The sequence below is a fragment of the Lissotriton vulgaris genome, chromosome 1_2 (genome assembly GCF_964263255.1).
Source record: "Lissotriton vulgaris chromosome 1_2, aLisVul1.2, whole genome shotgun sequence".
Taxonomy (NCBI): Eukaryota; Metazoa; Chordata; class Amphibia; order Caudata; family Salamandridae; genus Lissotriton; species Lissotriton vulgaris.
In genome coordinates, this window is record NC_141686.1 from 343,787,732 (window position 1) to 343,805,938 (window position 18,207).

At 47.1% G+C, this 18,207-nt stretch overlaps 1 protein-coding gene across 1 annotated transcript in view; it reads left to right on the plus strand.

Moving 5' to 3' along the window:
- Nucleotides 1-414: 414 nt before the first annotated feature.
- The window catches only part of LOC147736731 (uncharacterized), a 94,844-nt gene continuing 77,051 nt past the window's right edge, over nucleotides 415-18,207 (plus strand). The window contains 2 exon segments of the mRNA XM_086952685.1: nucleotides 415-853; nucleotides 9,906-11,062. Of these exon segments, the coding sequence (XP_086808811.1) occupies nucleotides 9,937-11,062 (1,126 nt within the window). The 5' untranslated portion in view covers nucleotides 415-853; nucleotides 9,906-9,936.

Below are 18,207 nucleotides of genomic sequence, written 5' to 3' on the forward strand. Positions count from 1 at the left end.
CAAACTGATCACAGGCCGCCGATCTACAGAGGCCGCGCCGACGCCCCCGCCAGCCCGCCCGCCTGATCAGAGCGCGTGCGGGAGCCGCTCCCTCGTGCAGGGGCGGCGGCGCGCAGCACTGACGTCCCAGGATGGCGCCGGCCTTTAGCGTATTTGGGGATACTGTGCCCTGACAATGGTGACCGCCCCTCCCCTCGCCCCCCCCCCTCCTCTTCCCCTCGCCCCGCCCCGCCCCCCGGGTCAGCAGCAGCGGAGACTGAATGAAGCCTCCTCTCAGGATAGCATAAGCCCCGCCCTCTCACCCATATCTGCTTCCGGGTCAGCGGCGGTATACTCTCCTCTAGTATCGGGTGGTGATTGGCTCCTCAGGCCTGCAGGTAGAACAGTGTCCGGGTCAGCGGGGGCAGAGTCAGCACCAGCAGCGGGGCCCAGAGCACCTGGGGATCTGTCTGTCTGTCCAGTGGAAGGAGGAACCCTGAGGGTCTGTCTGTCTGTCCAGAGGAAGGAGGAGCCCTGAGGTTCTGTCTGTCTGTCCAGGGGAAGGAGGAGCCCTGAGGGTCTGTCTGTCTGTCCAGTGGAGAGGAGGAGCCCTGAGGGTCTGTCTGTCCAGTGGAAGGAGGAGCCCTGAGGGTCTGTCTGTCTGTCCAGGGGAAGGAGGAGCCCTGAGGGTCTGTCTGTCTGTCCACTGGAAGGAGGAGCCCTGAGAGTCTGTCTGTCTGTCCAGTGAGGAGGAGCCCTGAGGGTCTGTCTGTCTGTCCAGTAAGGAGGAGCCCTGAGGGTCTGTCTGTCTGTCCAGTGGAAGGAGGAGCCCTGGCTGCAGTTACCTTCAGTTTCAATTGTAGACACAGCAGGGGTAAGTGAGCCTCTCACAACCATCGGCAACCTAAGAGGAGTGAATACAGCCTGGGGGTGTACAGACCTCACACCATCATCAGGAGGGGGGGGCAGGTGTACTGACCTCACACCATCAGGGGGTAGGGGGGAAGGTGCACTGACCTCAAAGGGGACAGGTGTACTGACCTCACACCATCATCAGGAGGGAGGGGGGCAGGTGTACTAACCTCACACCATCATCAGGGGGGAGGGGGGCAGGTGTACTGGCCTCACACCATGATCAGGGGGTGCAGCCTGAGGTGTACTGACCTCACACCATCATCAGGGGGGAGGGGGGCAGGTGTACAGACCTCACACCATCATCAGTGGGGAGGGGGGCAGGTGTACTGACCTCAAAGGGGACAGGTGTACTGACCTCACACCATCAGGGGGTGCAGCCTGCAGGTGTGTGTGTAATGTTTTATAATTGTGAGACTACATTGCCAACTGTTATATATGAATCCCTTCATTTAGCCTTGGCTCTTTAAGCCAGGGGGCAGGTGCATCATCAGGGGGTGCAGCCTGGGAGTGTACTGACCTCACACCATCATAAAGGGGTGCAGGGGGCAAGTGTGCTGTCCTCACACCATCACCAGGGGGTGCAGGGGGCAGGTGTACTGACCTCACATCATCATCAGGGGGTGCAGGGGGGCAGATGTACTGGCCTCACATCATCATCAGGGGATGCAGCCTGCAGGTGTACTGGCCTCACACCATCATCAGCGGATGCAGGGGGCAGGTGTACTGACCTCACACCATCATCAGGGGGGAGGGGGGCAGGTGTACTGTCCTCACACCATCATCGGGGGAGGGGAGGTGCAGGGGCAGGTGTAGTGACCTCACACCACCATCAGGGGGTGCAGCCTGAGGGTGTACTGACCTCACACCATCATCAGGGGGTGCAGGGGGGCAGATGTACTGGCCTCACATCATCATCAGGTGATGCAGCCTGCAGGTGTATGTTAATGTCTAATTGTGAGGCTACATGGCCCACTGTTATATATGAATCCCTTCATTTAGCCATGGCTCTTTAAAGAACGTTGCATTATGATATTTAAACACCCATATTAACAGTGTTTAGATCCAAGCTAATTGTCCCAGAATGCTATGTATCCTTACTGAAATTCAGGACTTGAGGTGTACTGTGCAAGGGGGTCCCTTTATGACCTTGTTATAATACATCAAAGATTTAGTGTGGCCTCGATGTGTGTGCTTAACTACTTTATATCCAGAATGGGAAACAACCTTTACAACGCAACCATTACATCGCACTACACTTACAACTCATACATTGCATCGCAACATCTTTTACAGCGCATGACACTACAACGCAGGCATTACAATGCATGATACTACATCGCAATTCACTACTACGCAGGCATTACAACGCATACCATTACAACGCATACCATTGGAGTTAGAATAGTAATTTTTACCCCTACACTATCCAAGACTTACCCTACTGTTGCACCCCCTGGAGTTAGAATAGTAATTTTTACCCCTACACTATCCAAGACTTACCCTACTATTGCACCCCCTTGAGTTAGAATAGTAATTTGTATCCCCATACTATCCAATACTTACCTTAAATACAATGTAATGGTATGCGTTGTAATTGTTTGCTTTGTAAAGGTAGTATGCAATGTAATAGATTGAATTGTAAAGGTAGTTTTTTAAAATGCGATGTATTGTCGTATGATGTAATGGAATGCGTTGTAGTGGATATTGCGATGTAAAAACTGCGTTGTATGTGCATGCGTTGTAAATGTATGCGTTATAACATCATACATTCATCCAGAATGGGTCGGTTTGGAGTTGTTACTCATTTTCACGAACACCTGCTTTGACCTTGTTTTTTGATGTTTGTACTCAGTGGGAGGTTGTCTCTGCAATGGGTTAAGAGGTATGCTAGGAGGAAACAAAAGCATATTTTTACAGAAAAATATTAGTTTCTTCTCTCAGAATGCATGTCTTTATTAAGCACCTTTGTCCACAGTTCTGTACATTGAACCCTTTCATATCCGGACTTTGTTCCCTAAAGTAAGTAGTTGTTTTATTCATAACTAGCATAAGAAGCTGACTTCTAGTTCGTTGATATACTAATGATTTGTGGTGTCCGGGCAACACATATTTGGGGCTCCCTATTTGGAATACATTTGAATTTATTACCACTTTTAGGGTCATTGAAGTCCGTGTGATATCCCAAAAATATTTAATCATGTTAAACCTTCAGAACCCGGGGCCGGCAAAAGCATCTAAAAGCCCAAGCTGGCTATAGTCCACCAGCCAAGTACTATCAAAGAAGCTTGAACACACATTGATAAAGGTATTTCGTTTTGCGTTTGAGTCTATATTTTTTCTTGCAAAAAGGTTTTATGTGGCTGTCCAGTCAGCTTGTTACTCCTATTGCAGGAAATCCTGGTATGGGTTATGTGTTCTAGGTTTAGTGGACTAGTGCATAACATTACAATAAAAAGATTTATACATAAAGCACTTGAAAGTGTAGCTTTAGTTGCTGAATATTTGTAATTACAAATAAATCTCCTTTCACCATGTTTAGTCAATGTTGGGAGATACATCGTGAGTGTAAGGGTTCACCAGGCTTATTCCGCAGGAGCATCAGGAACCTGAAGACAAGTCCTCAACCTTCCCCAGCCACCTATCGCCCCTATCAGACACTAGTGAGCGACAGGTAGGAAGGGGAAAGAAGGGAAACAAAAAAAGGATAGATGGGGAAGAAATCTCTGCTTGCAATCCTCTCTTGCTGCCAGGGGTAGACACTCAGTCACTGTAAGGAAAATATATTAAACACTCAGTCATGTTTACATTCACCTTCTTTGGGAACAACAATAACGTTTCTTGACCCATTATACCTATTTGCATGGAATGGTCATCTCTCTTGTGTCATGGAAAAGCAGTAATCACAGTATTCTAAGGACTGGAGAAAAACACAACAGACACGATCAATGACTGCAACTCTGTATGGAACGGAATAGAGAGATCTAAATGCTATCTCACCAGTGAAGACTCGATAGATGCGAGGGTACTAAGGTCAGGGAGAAAACAGATCAGTCATTGCTGGAACCTGTATGCCTAGGAAACATGCAAAGATTTGTTTATACATCAATGTAACCCCTTAAAGAACAAATATATAAATGCAGCACTGCGTGCTGTTACCATGACCCAGAGGAGGGCAGCGAAGTCTCTTTGTAGTCCACAAGTGAATCCCAGCTGGAAGTGGAAGGAAGTGTGCAAGATTTCCGGTGTGGTAGAAATAAGGGGAAATAAACAATAAAGGGATAGAGACGGCAAAACCTAACAAACCTCACGGGAATGAAAACCGGTGGAACGGAACAGGCAGTCACCGGCCAGCCGACCGGAGAAACTCCGGCCGGCGGACAGAAGACCAAACTAGACCGTCTGGCACGACTCTCAAACGCTCCGTCAATCATCCCCTTTTGTATGGGCAAACCAAGCATGCACAGGAGAATGTGAGGGTTAAATCCGGGCACACCCCGCGTGCACAAGAGAATGTGAGGGTTGAGGCTGGGCAGACCACGCACGTACAAGAGAATGTGAGGGTTGAGGCTGGGCAGACCACGCATGCACACTACAGAGCAGATTTAATATTTTTTAGTGCAACATAGTTCAGCAGTTAGGTGCAGCGCTGTGATGTGTGAGGGGGAGAGAGCAGCGCTGAGCCAGATTTATGAAATACAGCACGCTGCTGCTCACTACCCCTGCATTAGTACGCAAGCTACCTCGTGCCACACATAACCTTTACACCATAAGCCAGAGGTGTGTGTGCTGTCAAGCATAGGATTAGTACTGGAAACACACCATTCCAGTATAAAATCCTATACATAGAGTAATCCTTGAACACTCCAGAGTTTGTGTTTGTGCTGTAAAGTGCAGGGCAGGTTGTGTTTGTGCTGTAAAGTGCAGGGCAGGTTGTGTTTGTGCTGTGGAATGCAGGTCAGGTTGTGTTTGTGCTGTAAAGTGCAGGGCAGGTTGTGTTTGTGCTGTGGAATGCAGGTCAGGTTGTGTTTGTGCTGTGAAGTGCAGGGCAGGTTGTGTTTGTGCTGTAAAGTGCAGGGCAGATTGTGTTTGTGCTGTGGAATGCAGGTCAGGTTGTGTTTGTGCTGTAAAGTGCAGGGCAGGTTGTGTTTGTGCTGTGGAATGCAGGTCAGGTTGTGTTTATGCTGTAAAGTGCAGGGCAGGTTGTCTTGTAAAGTGCAGGGCAGGTTGTGTTTGTGTTGTGAAGTGCAGGGCAGGTTGTGTTTGTGCTGTGGAGTGTAAGTCAAGTTGTGTTTGTAAAGTGCAGAGCAGGTTGTGTTTGTGCTGTAAAGTGTTGGGCAGGTTGTGTTTGTGCTGTTGAATGCAGGTCAGGTTGTGTTTGTGCTGTACAGTGCAGGGCAGGTTGTGTTTGGGCTGTAAAGTGCAGGGCAGGTTGTGTTTGTGCTGTGGAATGCAGGTCAGGTTGTGTTTGTGCTGTAAAGTGCAGGGCAGGTTGTGTTTGTGCTGTGGAATGCAGGTCAGGTTGTGTTTGTGCTGTGGAATGCAGGTCAGGTTGTGTTTGTGCTGTAAAGTGCAGGGCAGGTTGTGTTTGTGCTGTGGAATGCAGGTCAGGTTGTGTTTGTGCTGTAAAGTGCAGGGCAGGTTGTGTTTGTGCTGTAAAGTGCAGGGCAGGTTGTGTTTGTGCTGTGGAATGCAGGTCAGGTTGTGTTTGTGCTGTGGAGTGCAGGGCAGGTTGTGTTTGTGCTGTGGAGTGTAGGTCAAGTTGTGTTTGTAAAGTGCAGTGCAGGTTGTGTTTGTGCTATAAAGTGCAGAGCAGGTTGTGTTTGCTGTAAAGTGTTGGGCAGGTTGTTTTTGTGCTGTGAAGTGCAGCACAGTTTGTTTTTGTGCTGTAGATTGCAGCGCAGGTTGTGTTTGTGTTGTGAAGTGCAGGGCAGGTTGTGTTTGTGCTGTGAAGTGCAGGGCAGGTTGTGTTTGTGCTGTGAAGTGCAGGGCAGGTTGTGTTTGTGCTGTGAAGTGCAGGGCAGGTTGTGTTTGTGCTGTGAAGTGCAGGGCAGGTTGTGTTAGTGCTGTGGAGTGAAGGTCAGGTTGTGTTTATGCTGTAAAGTGCAGGGCAGGTTGTCTTGTGAAGTGCAGGGCAGGTTGTGTTTGTGTTGTGAATTGCAGGGCAGGTTGTGTTTGTGCTGTAAAGTGCAGCGCACATGCAATGTGTGGAGTGTTTGAAGAAGTGACGACGTTTCTCCGTGTTATCACCTGATTCAAGGGTTTTTTTAACATAAAATTAACAGACCCTCAGTACTCTCACAATGTGATATTGAAGCCTTGTACATTTTTCCACATTTCGCTAATATATGAAGTATCGCGTGTCCATGGCGGTGATAGAAAGGAGGAGTTTATTTCTTACAGAATGTTCCACCCACAGATCTGCTTCCTCCTCAGATACTGACACCTTCCAACTCCCTCAGCAGCATTCCACATTGGGCATTGCCTCAGAGACTCTGGGATGTCACAGCTCTGTTGAAGAGGCTGCAAGAACTTTGTCTGAGGAGTGAACCGTGATTATTTGAGGTGTTACATGTGATTGTGCAAATCTGTGCCCACCCTGGGTGTAGGTCTCTGGGAGTAGGTGATGCTCGTGAATGGCTTGGACGAAGCCTAACCTTTCAATACAAAATGTATGGAAGTGATTTGTGTGTGCGAGACAGTGTGTATGTGCATGTTTGTGATTGGTCGTCTTGGGTGGACACATTATATATGAGCGTGTAAGCGACTGATCCGTCTGATTACTTCTTTCCAGTGTGTAGGTCTTTGTGCCTGGGGATGAATTGTGTTTCACGTGTGTGCGTGCACAGCAGAGCACAATGCCTGTGTAATTGTGCAGCATTGAAGATGTGGTTAAGAGATACCTGGTTTGTTACTTAATCCATTTATAAATGAGGTGTGAGGCTGTACAAGTGAGAGTTGGAGTTTGTGTCACATCTGTGAGTACACAATTGAATGGACTTTTTAAAGAGCAATTTTTTGTGTGTGCGTGTTTGTTGCAAGCATTTTGCCAAAGACACGCCTGTCTGCTCCCAGGTACACCTGCCGCCACCCCTGGGACCAGAAGTCAGGTAGTATACTCAATATTTCTCATATTCTGCATAAGATCTAAAGTCTTTCAGGTACACAGATTTTAGTATCTCCCCCATGTTTGTCTCGTTTTTAGAAGCAAATGGCGTGTATGCCAGCCACACATATCGAGTAATCTGGTACTCAACAGACCTCAGTTTGGACCAACAAACAATAAGACTCTTCTACATCCTCAGATTGAGGAGTCGTTAAACGCGCTTTACTAAACCCACCCTCCCTTGGCAAAGATAAGGTGGAAATACTCAAATTATTAGAATATTCTAAGCCGGATATCCTGTTCTTAACTGAAACCTGGTTGTCAGAGGAATCTACTCCAGATCTCCAGAAGCCAAACCCGAAGATAACCAAAAGAGAACAAGCTCAGAGGAAGGAGTGAGATAGCAGCAATTATTCACCAGTGGATCCACACATCTCTTTTACAAATTACTCAAACTGAAGGGGTAGATCTGCTCTCCTTTCTCAAGTTTCGAATTGATGACGACAACTCGGTCTCTAAAGACAATGAATTTGCTGATTTAATGATGTTGAATTTACACCAACACATTACATGCTCAGGTCACATAAAATGAAATCCCTTCTATCTGATCTGGGCGTATAATTCGAATTGACTGAATATAATCATCCTTCCTTGCATGCAGTCCAATCAGTATTTGATCAGCATTTGTATTCCGGTAGATTTTTCTAGCTTGATCCACAAGCAGGAAGTGAAACCATACACACGTGGCGACACATTAATACAGAGCCAGTGTTATCAACACTTTTAAACCCCTCCCCCCTCTTCCAATCAATTGAATACATTCTCTCCAAAGAAAAATAATCCACTCTGTGGCTTAGACATGCTAGTGACCCACTCCCCTCAAATCCAACAGTGTGTTATAAACCGCACCAGACGAGTGCCCTGGTACAAGCCAGAGTTAAAGGAGGCGAAGCCTGCATTGCGTCGACACAGACGGGAAAGGGATGATGAAGAGAGGAAAATCAAATTTAAAATTGAGCTTGAGGAATATAAAGGCAAACCCGTTCCATGCCAAGTCCTCTTAATAGGCAAAAAAATATTAGAAGCGAATGAAAATTGTTTTTTGATATCCTGAATGATTAGTCGCCCCCAGATGAAATGAGAACCTCCCTGACTCCTATCGGGCATTCTGTGACAATCTAAATACATGACAAAAACATTCCTTAAAGATAGTATAAACAAATACAGCAGCAGTAATTCTGAAGTTGAGTCTGAAAATAACTCTACTCTCCTTATCCTTGTTTGAAGAAATAAACAGGCTCCATGAATTTATGATCAAGGTCAAATTCGGGTCACCAACTGACCCTTGCCCTCCAGCTGTCATAGAATCTCTGATCTCAAGAATCAATCAATCAACATTTATAAGGCGTAGCCCAAGGATATCTGGGCGCTGAGGGTGCTGCGTCTCCGCCGAAAAGCGAGGTCTTGAGCAATCCCCTGCAGAGCGTTTTCATCAATTCAGCAGCTCAAGCTGTCGCTCCAAGCGCGTTTCAAAATGCTGTAGAGCTCACGATACTGAAAAACCAGGGAGAAGTCCCGGATATAACCAAGAATTATAGGCCAATACCTCTGCTCCCTTAACCTGCCAAAACCATTGGTCAGAGAACTATCTTCAAGAGGTTCCAGGCTTTATAACTACACCAGCTCTCAGATAATTCTTATCTGTGAAATATCAGCCTCACAACTCGAGTCTCGAAATATGATGCAATTTGATGATTACTTGATGAGGTTCAATCAGCTAAAACTGAATATTGACCAAACTGAGATTGTAATTTGAAAGAATAAGACCAACGTTTGGAGCCACCTTTTCTCTCCAACAAAAATGCCTCTGATTGATAATCAATAGCAATCTTAGCAAGTCCCAGCTGTTGGAGCAGTGGGATCTAAATGCAGATTTATGCTGAAACTACTTTAGAAACTAACCCCACTCCTCCCACTTTAGACAAGAAAATCAATGCGGTGGCCGCAGTCCTATCTAGATCGCATTATGCCAACAGAGTATATGTAAGAATACCCAATATAACCATTCATAGACTGCAAGTAATTCACAGCGACGCAGCTTGTGTACTACATCCTCTTCAGAGGTGGGCACGCGCCACACCTATATTGAAATAACAAATCCACTCCGAGACCCTCTGCCTCAGCCCTAAAGGGGTGAGAGGTCTTGCCCCTCACTTCATTGCAAACCAGGTGGAAATGCATACACCCGTACAAAAGCGGAGATCTCCTCGCTTGAATTTACTTGCTATTGCAAAATTACAGAGGCTCAGATCAGGGGGATGCAGCTTTGCTACAAGTTCCTTTCATCCAGAAATCTGACAGCCCACAAGCCTATTCAGACTAGATTCTTCCCCTTTAAGGTTCGTTTTCTCCTCATGTATTTCTGATTCAGTTCCAAGAAACCCCAGGTTGAACATGCTCTCTATATATGCAATGACATAACAAGCGTTTTGTAGATCCTGTAGAGGTTTGGTATGTTGGCGTGTGCTTCAGTCACTGACCTGAATATTGCAAAAGAGAGGTGTACAGTGCAAGTGAGGATGATAGCGCAGTCTTGTCTGCCAGGGTATTATAAACCTTTCATTGCTGCAAGGCTGTTACAGTATTCTCCTTTTCTGGTTGCACAGTGTACAATGTGAGCAGACCAAGGAACAGACGTAATGTTGGAAACACATTTCAAATCCGTTCCTTTCATAATATATGAACTATGTTGCGGGTATTGTGAAATTTCAATGATTCCATTTTTTTCAGGTTTTAGAAATTCGCACTTTCCTCTGATCACACCGGGCTTGGTGAGACAGGAAGGAGTATTTTGACCTAACTGTCCTGTGATAATGTGTTGTCTTTTCTCTTTTCCTCTCCTCTGCAGACACTTGAGACTTGAACATCAATTTACCAGAATGGGCAGAAGACGGGCTCCAGAAAGGAAAGTGACAGCGCAGTGTTCATGTGAATCCGTAAGAGCCACAGTCCCGTCTTTACATCTCCATGACGTCTCAACTTCAAGATCCCGAAATAATGCTCAGAGGGACCAGGACCTGGAACCGCTTTCGGAGAACCTGCCCCACCTTATCCTTCTATCCATGCTGGAGGAGTTGGAAGCCAAACTGGATAACTTGATGAATACTGTGGAGGACGTACCTTCTAGAGTCGCTGGGCTGATTAAGAAAATCTGGATAGAAAAGGATCAAGGTTCCCTAGATAATGGTGCAGTGTCTTTGGAGATGGTCTGTGCGGCGAGCATTAGAGATTGTGCTGTTAGCGGGTCTCCTGCAACACCTCAACTGGACAGGCCAGGGGAACCGAGCTTGTGTCTTCAGCCGGTGTTCTCTGATGGGCGTGCACCAAAGCAGGACTGTACACTCTCTTCTCCGACCAATGTTCAAGGGCGTCCAGAGGAGCCAAACCTTTGTCTACAGCCAATGTTTTCTGATCGACGTCCCCCACAGCAGGACCAGTGGGTGCAACCTGGGTTTCCAGATAGAAATGGAGTACAGCAGGATTGTCCTCTCTCCCGGTGCACTCAGACAGATCCTCCATGCAGATCACAGGAGGCAAAGCTGTGTCTTCACTCGGAATTTGTTGATGGGCAGAGACCACAGCAAGACCAGAGCGTACAGTCAGCGTTCCTAGAAAAGAGGGAACCAGATGAGCCTCTGAAGCAAGAACCATCCCCATTGTCTACTACTAGCTGGGACCAGCAACAGAACCTCTGCTCACACCCACTATTTCCTGAAGGACACGAACCACAGCAAAACCACAGTAGACAACCCACACTACCAGATGGGAACGGACCTGATGATCCCTTGGAGGAAGCATTGATGTGTTCTGATTTCCAAGATCCCCAGGAGAACCGCAGCCTACAACCCGTGTCACCTGATGGGATGTCATCACACGAACACTTAGAGTCTGGGCTATTGTCCTTTGATGAGTTGGGTTTACAACAAACCCAGTGCCTACAGCAACACCTATGCTTGAAGCAGGAATTCCCTAATGCACCATTATTGCTGTTCGACGCCACCCCAGGTATGTGTTTCACTATAAATGGACTCTCGGAGTGCACACTAACACATGTAACCTCTTCAAAATGCGTATGGGCAGATTTTAGAAAGTCTCTGAGGGGAGGATTATGGTTTGGATGGAACCCACTGAGCGATACTGAACCCCAGAGTACGAGTACACAGGGTGCAGATGTTTCCCTGCATTCTCCTCCTCTGGTTCCACACAGGACTGCATCCTTCCTGTGCAGAAACAGGCCTGGTAATGGGACTCTGCATGAGACAAATAGGCCAGTAGCTCTTCTCGTTCCTTGTTCGTCCCCATTCCAGGCTGAGGAACTGGAAATAGCGCTATTCATGGAGGAATTACTGGCCAGAATCACACGTAATAGTCGGATGCAAGTGATGTGGTGTTCATTGATATTAGCAGACATGCGCAGTCTAGAGAGGGAACTGTGTTTCCAGTTACACAGTTACATTGGGTAAGACGCAGCCGTCTCCAGTTCCTGATATAAAAATCCTAGTCTGTATTCGGCCTCAACAGCAGGGCTGACTAGGGATGTTGTCGTCACTGCAGGGTTCTCCTAGAGTGCACACCACCTCATGATAGACAGATACACAAAGGTTTTGGAACTCTGAGGTGACTTGCAATAATCTTATTATATGCACCAGGTGGTACCTTATCCCGTATAATACATGGTCACACCATCACCTTTCCCACAAACCTTGGTGCGTAGCTCCTACATATGCAGCAGCTAACATGTTTGCAAACATGAAGAATGAGCTTAAAACCTCTTGTGCAAAAGTAAAAATAAAAACTGTTCGATATTTCTTCCAAAAAGATGTTAGAAACTGTTCAATAAAAGCCCATTGAAAAAAAAGCTGCAGTAGCTCGAAACGTGTAGAAACATGCAGAAAGATTCCACCCTGCCCTTTATCTAAGGAAACTAATAAGCATATTCCCTCTGCTTCTCATAGTAAACTAGTAACATACAGCAGAAGTAATAAAAGCAAAGTTCTGTTTGTTGCTTTAAACAGTTGCTTCAATTATGCTTCGTGACTTGACCTTCTTTTCACATCAGCTGCTGGCGCTGGCAGCAGGCATTGTGCCCTCAGGACTCGACTGTAATAACGTAAAAAAGCCGAGTTCTGACGTCTTTTCTTCATAATCACTGACTTTGTGCGACACAAATTCCTGATTATAAAGAAATTAGAGACTGCCATTTATACAGGGATTACAGAATCCCATGTAATATAATTATATATATATATATATATATATATATATATATATATATATATATATATATATATATATATATATATATACATATAATAACTTTGGTACAGTTCAATGAATCCGCACAAAACTATTTGGGATTGGCATGGCTAGTTTCATGCAGTGTTTTTCTTGGCCACTAGTCATTTAAGATAGAGCTAGCTGGACCTTTAGCCCATGAATGGTTCGTGCATCTGGACTCGCGGACTCCAATGCAAAAATATATTGGATCCGATTGGATGAGGAAGCTTTTTTGCCCATCCATTTCGGATACCTAAACCCAAAGTTGGGCCTGCGAACCTGAAGCTCCCTGATTGGCTGGCTATATCTTGAACCATTACATGATGTAGAGACTTGTTCCCCGCATCCTGTAAAAATACTAAAGAAGCAATAAAGAGCCGTGGTGCCACCCTGTCTCTCCCGGGCACAGGGTCTGCCTAATCTTAAAATGTAGAAAGAAATTGCTGATTCTGAACAGAGGTTGGATTCCACATCATGACCCTTGAGGTCCGCAAACCTTAGGCAGGTGTCTGCGCAGGCACAGTAATTGGCCTTGTACCCTGGTGGACATTTGTGATGTTCGGAGACCTGCTGCTCGGTCTGAAACCCTATTGATGTCCAATAAGGATACACAAGTTTGCAAGGGTCCGAGAACCCCAAGAAAGTGTCTGGGAACCCTTAAAAATAAAAAATAAAAAAACATAAGCCAGGCCCTTCAGGGAATCCCCTGCTGTGTTCAGGCACCGTTGAACACCTGTGCCTGCTTGGAGTTTGCTGAAGGGAACTGTTGCGTGTGTATATGATGGGAAAAAAAACACTGAAAACAAGCATTGGCAAAACAAATAGGTGTCTCCTATCGAAAGCTATTGGCTTCGGCAACGAGTTTTAGCCATTATGTACACCAGTGTGACTGCTGTTCGGCATGGCTAAAAGTTAGTGGCACAAGGTCGGGTGGGGTAGGTAGAAGGGGGATAGATTGAGGTGGAGTGGAATGGGGTAGATTGGAGTAGAGTGGGGAAGACTGGAGTGGAGTAGATTAGAGTGCAGTATATTGGGGTAGTTTGGATTGCGGTACATTGGACTGGAGTAGAATGGAGTGGAGTTATATAGAGTGGTGTAGGGTAGATTGGAGTAGGGTGGGGTGGATTAGATTCGACTGGAATGAGGTAGGTTTGGGTAGAGTGGGGTGGAGTGGAATTGGATAGATTGGAGTGGAGTGTTGTGGGATAGATTGGGTGGAGTAGGGTAGATTGGGTGGATTGTAGTGGGGTGGATTGGATGGAGTGGGGTAGATTGGATGAAGTGGGGAGGTTTAGATTAGGTGGAGTGGGGTAGATTACAGTGAAGTTCAGTAGATTATGGTAGATTGTAGTGGGGTAGATTGTGGTAGTTTGGAGTGGGTAGATTGTGGTAGTTTGGAGTGGGTAGATTGTGGTAGGAGTGTAGATGAGTTGGATAGATCGCAGTAGGGTAAATTGAAATGGAGTTGGGTAAATTGAACTGAAGTAGAGCGAGGTAGATTGGGGTGAAGTCAGTTAGATTGGAGTAGATTAGAGTTGGGGTAAATTGAAGTGAAGTGGGGTAGACTGGGGTATATTGGAGCAGAGTGGGGTAAATATGAGTGGAGTGCGGTAGATTGGGGTGGAGAGGGGTAGATTGGAATGTGGTGGGGTTGACTGGCTTAGATTGAGTGTAGTAGGGTAGATTGGAGTGGGATGGGGTAGATTGAGTTAGAGTGGGGTAGATTGCGGTGGGTAAATTGGGAATGGATGGATTGGAATGGGGTGAATTGTAGTGGGATGGATTGGGATACTTTGGAGTGGAGTGGGGTGGATTGGAGTGGGGTAAGTGGTGTGGAGTAGAGGAGCGTGGAGTAGCGTGTTGTTTCATGGGGTGAGTGGCATAGATTGGAGTGGAGTGGTGTGGAGTTGAGTGGCGTAGTGTGGAGTATACTTGGTGTGGTAGCGCACTGCCATTACAGACAACACATTTTCAATTGAAATGATCATTACATTTACACCGAAATATGGTTTTACTGCACATAAATGATAATGTTTGCAAATGTCATCCCCTAGTGTATTAATGTGTTTCAATCTTATTCAAATATTTTTCTCCACACTTCAGTAATACGAAACAAATGTGCTTCATTTGTACTAATTCTGATATATTCTGCAACATCAGCACAATTCTTTTTTTAGGTCTTGCCGCAACAGCGCTTAACTTTGTGGGTTTACTGCCCACCCATTGCTTTTTATTAGTTTCTTCGAATCTCCTTTAAACAGCCTTGCTTCCCAATGGCTAATCTTTCCTACCTGTCCCTCCTTTTCGTAAATTGTTCCCTCCCACGGAGCACCGTCCCGTTACTTGTATCCTTGCAATGGTTCCATATTATCAACTGCTTTAGGCACTTTTTCTTTTTTCTTTGTCTAAGAGCACTTCATATGAGCACTTTTTTCACTTGTTTCAAGCTTTTTTGTAAACGGCTGTAATTCTTGTTCTTATCTCATCACATTTGCTGTTCATTCACAGACCGAGATCAAATGTCAGATGATGTTTCCCCTAAAAAGCTGGTTCTTTCTCTGACTTCAAAGTAAGAGAGCCAGTTCCTCCCCGTCTCACTCATCGCTGCTTGCCTCTCCTTGCCAGTTCCTCACCGTCTCACTCATCGCTGCTTGCCTCTCCTTGCCTGTTATTTATAAAAGCAAATTACTTAATTGTCTTGCCTTCATCACCTCCTCTTCGCATAATGGTAGCAGCCGTTTCAACTAAAGTGCTCATGTCTACTGCTGCCGACCAGAAGCTTCACTGTCGACTGTAAAGTTGGCACCTAAGGTAAGTCAAGTCAAGTCAGTCAAGTCAAATAATTTATATAGCGCACTACATACCCAGAGGGTCTCAAGGCGCTTGATGGGGTGGGGAATTACTTGTCGAATATCCAGGTTTTCAGTTGCTTTCTGAATTCTAGATGGTTCTGAGTGAGGCGAAGGTGAGTGGGAAGTGAGTTCCAGGTTTTAGCTGCCAGGTAGGAGAAGGATCTTCCTCCCGTATTAGTCTTGTTGATGCGAGGTACAGTGGCAAAGGCTTGGTTGGAGGAGCGTAGCTGGCGGGGGGGGGGGGGGGGGGGTGTAGAAGGAAAGTCGAGTGTTGAGGCATTCGGGTCCAAGTTCGTAAAGTGCTTTGTGTGCGTGGGTTAGGAGGCGGAATGTTATCCTCTTATTGACGGGGAGCCAGTGGAGGTCTTTCAGGTGACCAGATATGTGGTCGTTACGCGGGATGTCTAGTATGAGTCTGGCTGATGCGTTGGAGTTTTTTCTGAAGTTTTGCGGTGGTGCCGGCGTATAGGGTGTTTCCGTAGTCTAGGCGACTCGTGACCAGTGCGTGGGTGACCGTTTTTCTGGTTTCGGTGGGGATCCAGCTAAATGTTTTTTTGAGCATGCGAAGAATGTTGAAGCAAGATGATGAAACGGCGTTGACTTGTCTGTTCATCGAGAGAGAGGAGTCCAGGATGACGCCTAGGTTCCGTGCGTGGTCCGTCGGGATGTGTGCTTTTCCAAGGGCCTCTGGCCACCAAGAGTCGTCCCAGGCGAAGGGGGAGGTACCTAGGATAAGGACTTCTGTTTTGTCTGAGTTCAGTTTCAGACGGCTGTGCTTCATCCACTCGGCAACTTCTTTCATTCCTTCATGTAGGTTGGTTTTGGCGGTAGTCGGGTCTTTGGTCAGTGAGAGGATCAGTTGAGTGTCATCAGCGTAGGAGATGATGTTGAGGTTGTGTTGGCGTGCGATGGTCGCGAGGGGGCTCATGTATACGTTGAAGAGGGTGGGGTTGAGTGAGGATCCTTGTGGAACTCCGCAAGTGACTTCAGTGGCCTCTGACTTGAATGGTGGGAGGCGGACTCTTTGAGTTCTTCCGGCAAGGAACGAGGAGATCCATTCCAGTGCTTTTCCTTGGATTCCGGTGTTTCTGAGGCGTTGTAGGAGGGTGCTATGACAGACTGTGTCGAAGGCTGCGGAGAGGTCAAGGAGGATGAGGGCGACTGTGTCTCCATTGTCCAGTAGAGTACGAATGTCGTCTGTTGCTGCGATGAGGGCGGTCTCAGTGCTGTGTTTGGCTCGGAAGCCAGACTGTGAGGAGTCGAGGGATTTGTTGGTTTCGAGGAAGGCGGCGAGCTGGTTGTTGACAGCTTTCTCGATGACTTTGGCCGGGAAAGGTAGGAGCGAGATGGGGCGGTAGTTTTTGAGTTCGGTGGGGTTGGCTGTGGGTTTTTTCAGGAGGGCGCTGAGTTCGGCGTGTTTCCAGCTTTCCGGGAAGGTGGCGGAGTTGAAGGAGCAGTTGATGACGTCCCGGAGGTGAGGTGCTATGATGGAGTCTGCTTTGTTGAAGATGTGGTGAGGGCATGGGTCTGTAGGGGAGCCAGAGTGAATGGTGTTCATCAGGCGGATGGTGTCCTCGGTGGAGATAGGGTTCCAGTTGTTGAGGATGTTCAAGGGGGGTGAAGGTACGGCAGAACGTTGTGTGGGTTGGTCTCCGGGTTGGTTGTCGAAGCTGTTGTGGATGTCTGCTATTTTGTCGTGGAAGAACGAGGCTAGGGAGTCGCAAAGGGTTTGAGAGGGAGTGATGTCGTTGGAGTTGGCAGAGGGGTTGGTAAATTCTTTGATGATGTTGAATAATTCCTTGCTGTTGTGGGCGTTGTTGTCTAGTCGGTCTTTAAGTGCAGCTTTCTTGGCAGTCCGGATCAGTTGGTGGTGTGTGCGGGTGGCGTTTTTGAAGGCGTCCTTGGTGCTGGTGTTCGGGTCTTTTTTCCAGGCCTTCTCGAGGGAGCGACAGAGTTTCTTGGATTTCTTAAGATCATCGTTGAACCAGGGAGCGTTTTTGCGGTCTAGTTTGTTTTGACGTTTTTTCAGAGATGCTAAGTTGTCGGCACTGTTGGTTAGCCATTGAGTGAAGTTCATGGCTGCTTGGTTGGGGTTCGAAGAGTGGGCAGGGGGTTTTGAAGAAGCGAGGAGGAGATCTGGTCGATGGTGATTTTGTTCCAGTTTCTTCGTAGAGTGGGTTGAGGATGGTTGTGGGTTGTGGTCTTTTTGTAGACAAAGTGAACGCAGCTGTGGTCCGTCCATTGGAGAACTGTGGTGTGACTGAAGGAGATATGTTTGCTGGAGGTGAAGATGGGGTCGAGTGTGTGGCCTGTGTGATGAGTGGGGGTGTTAACAAGTTGTTTGAGTCCAAGGTTGGCGAGGTTGTCCAGTAAGGTGGTGGCGTTGCTGTTGTTGCTCTTTTCCAGATGAAAATTAAGGTCTCCCAATAGAATGTAGTCCTCGGAGGGGAGGGCGTGAGGAGTGATAAAGTCAGTGATGTCTTCACTGAATTGTGCACGGGGTCCTGGTGGCCTGTAGAGGAGGGTACCTCTGAGAGTGGTCTTGGGCTCAGTGTGGATCTGGAAGTGAAGGTGTTCGGCGCTAGTGAGGTTGACGTCTGAGCTGGTTGAGATGCGGATGGAATTCTTATGGACGATGGCGATGCCTCCTCCTGTTTGCTTGGTGCGGTCTTTACGAATAATCTTGTATCCTTCAGGGATGGCAATGGTGATGTCTGGGGCTGAGGAGGCGTTCATCCATGTTTCTGTTAGGAAGGCGACGTCCGGAGAGATGGTGTCTAGTAAATTCCAAAGGTCGATGGCGTGTCTGTGGACCGAGCGGGTGTTGAGCAGGATGCATTTTAGGTGGTTGGTGTCAGATCTCTGTTTGGTGTTCGTGGATGTGGAGTTGGTCTTGGTGCCGTCAAATTTGCAGGAGTTACATGTGAAGGGTCCATGGGTGTGTCCAGGGGCGGCTTGGATGCAGGTGGGGAGACGGCCGGGATTAGGGCTAAGAGGGTGGAGGCGTCATATGTAATGCGG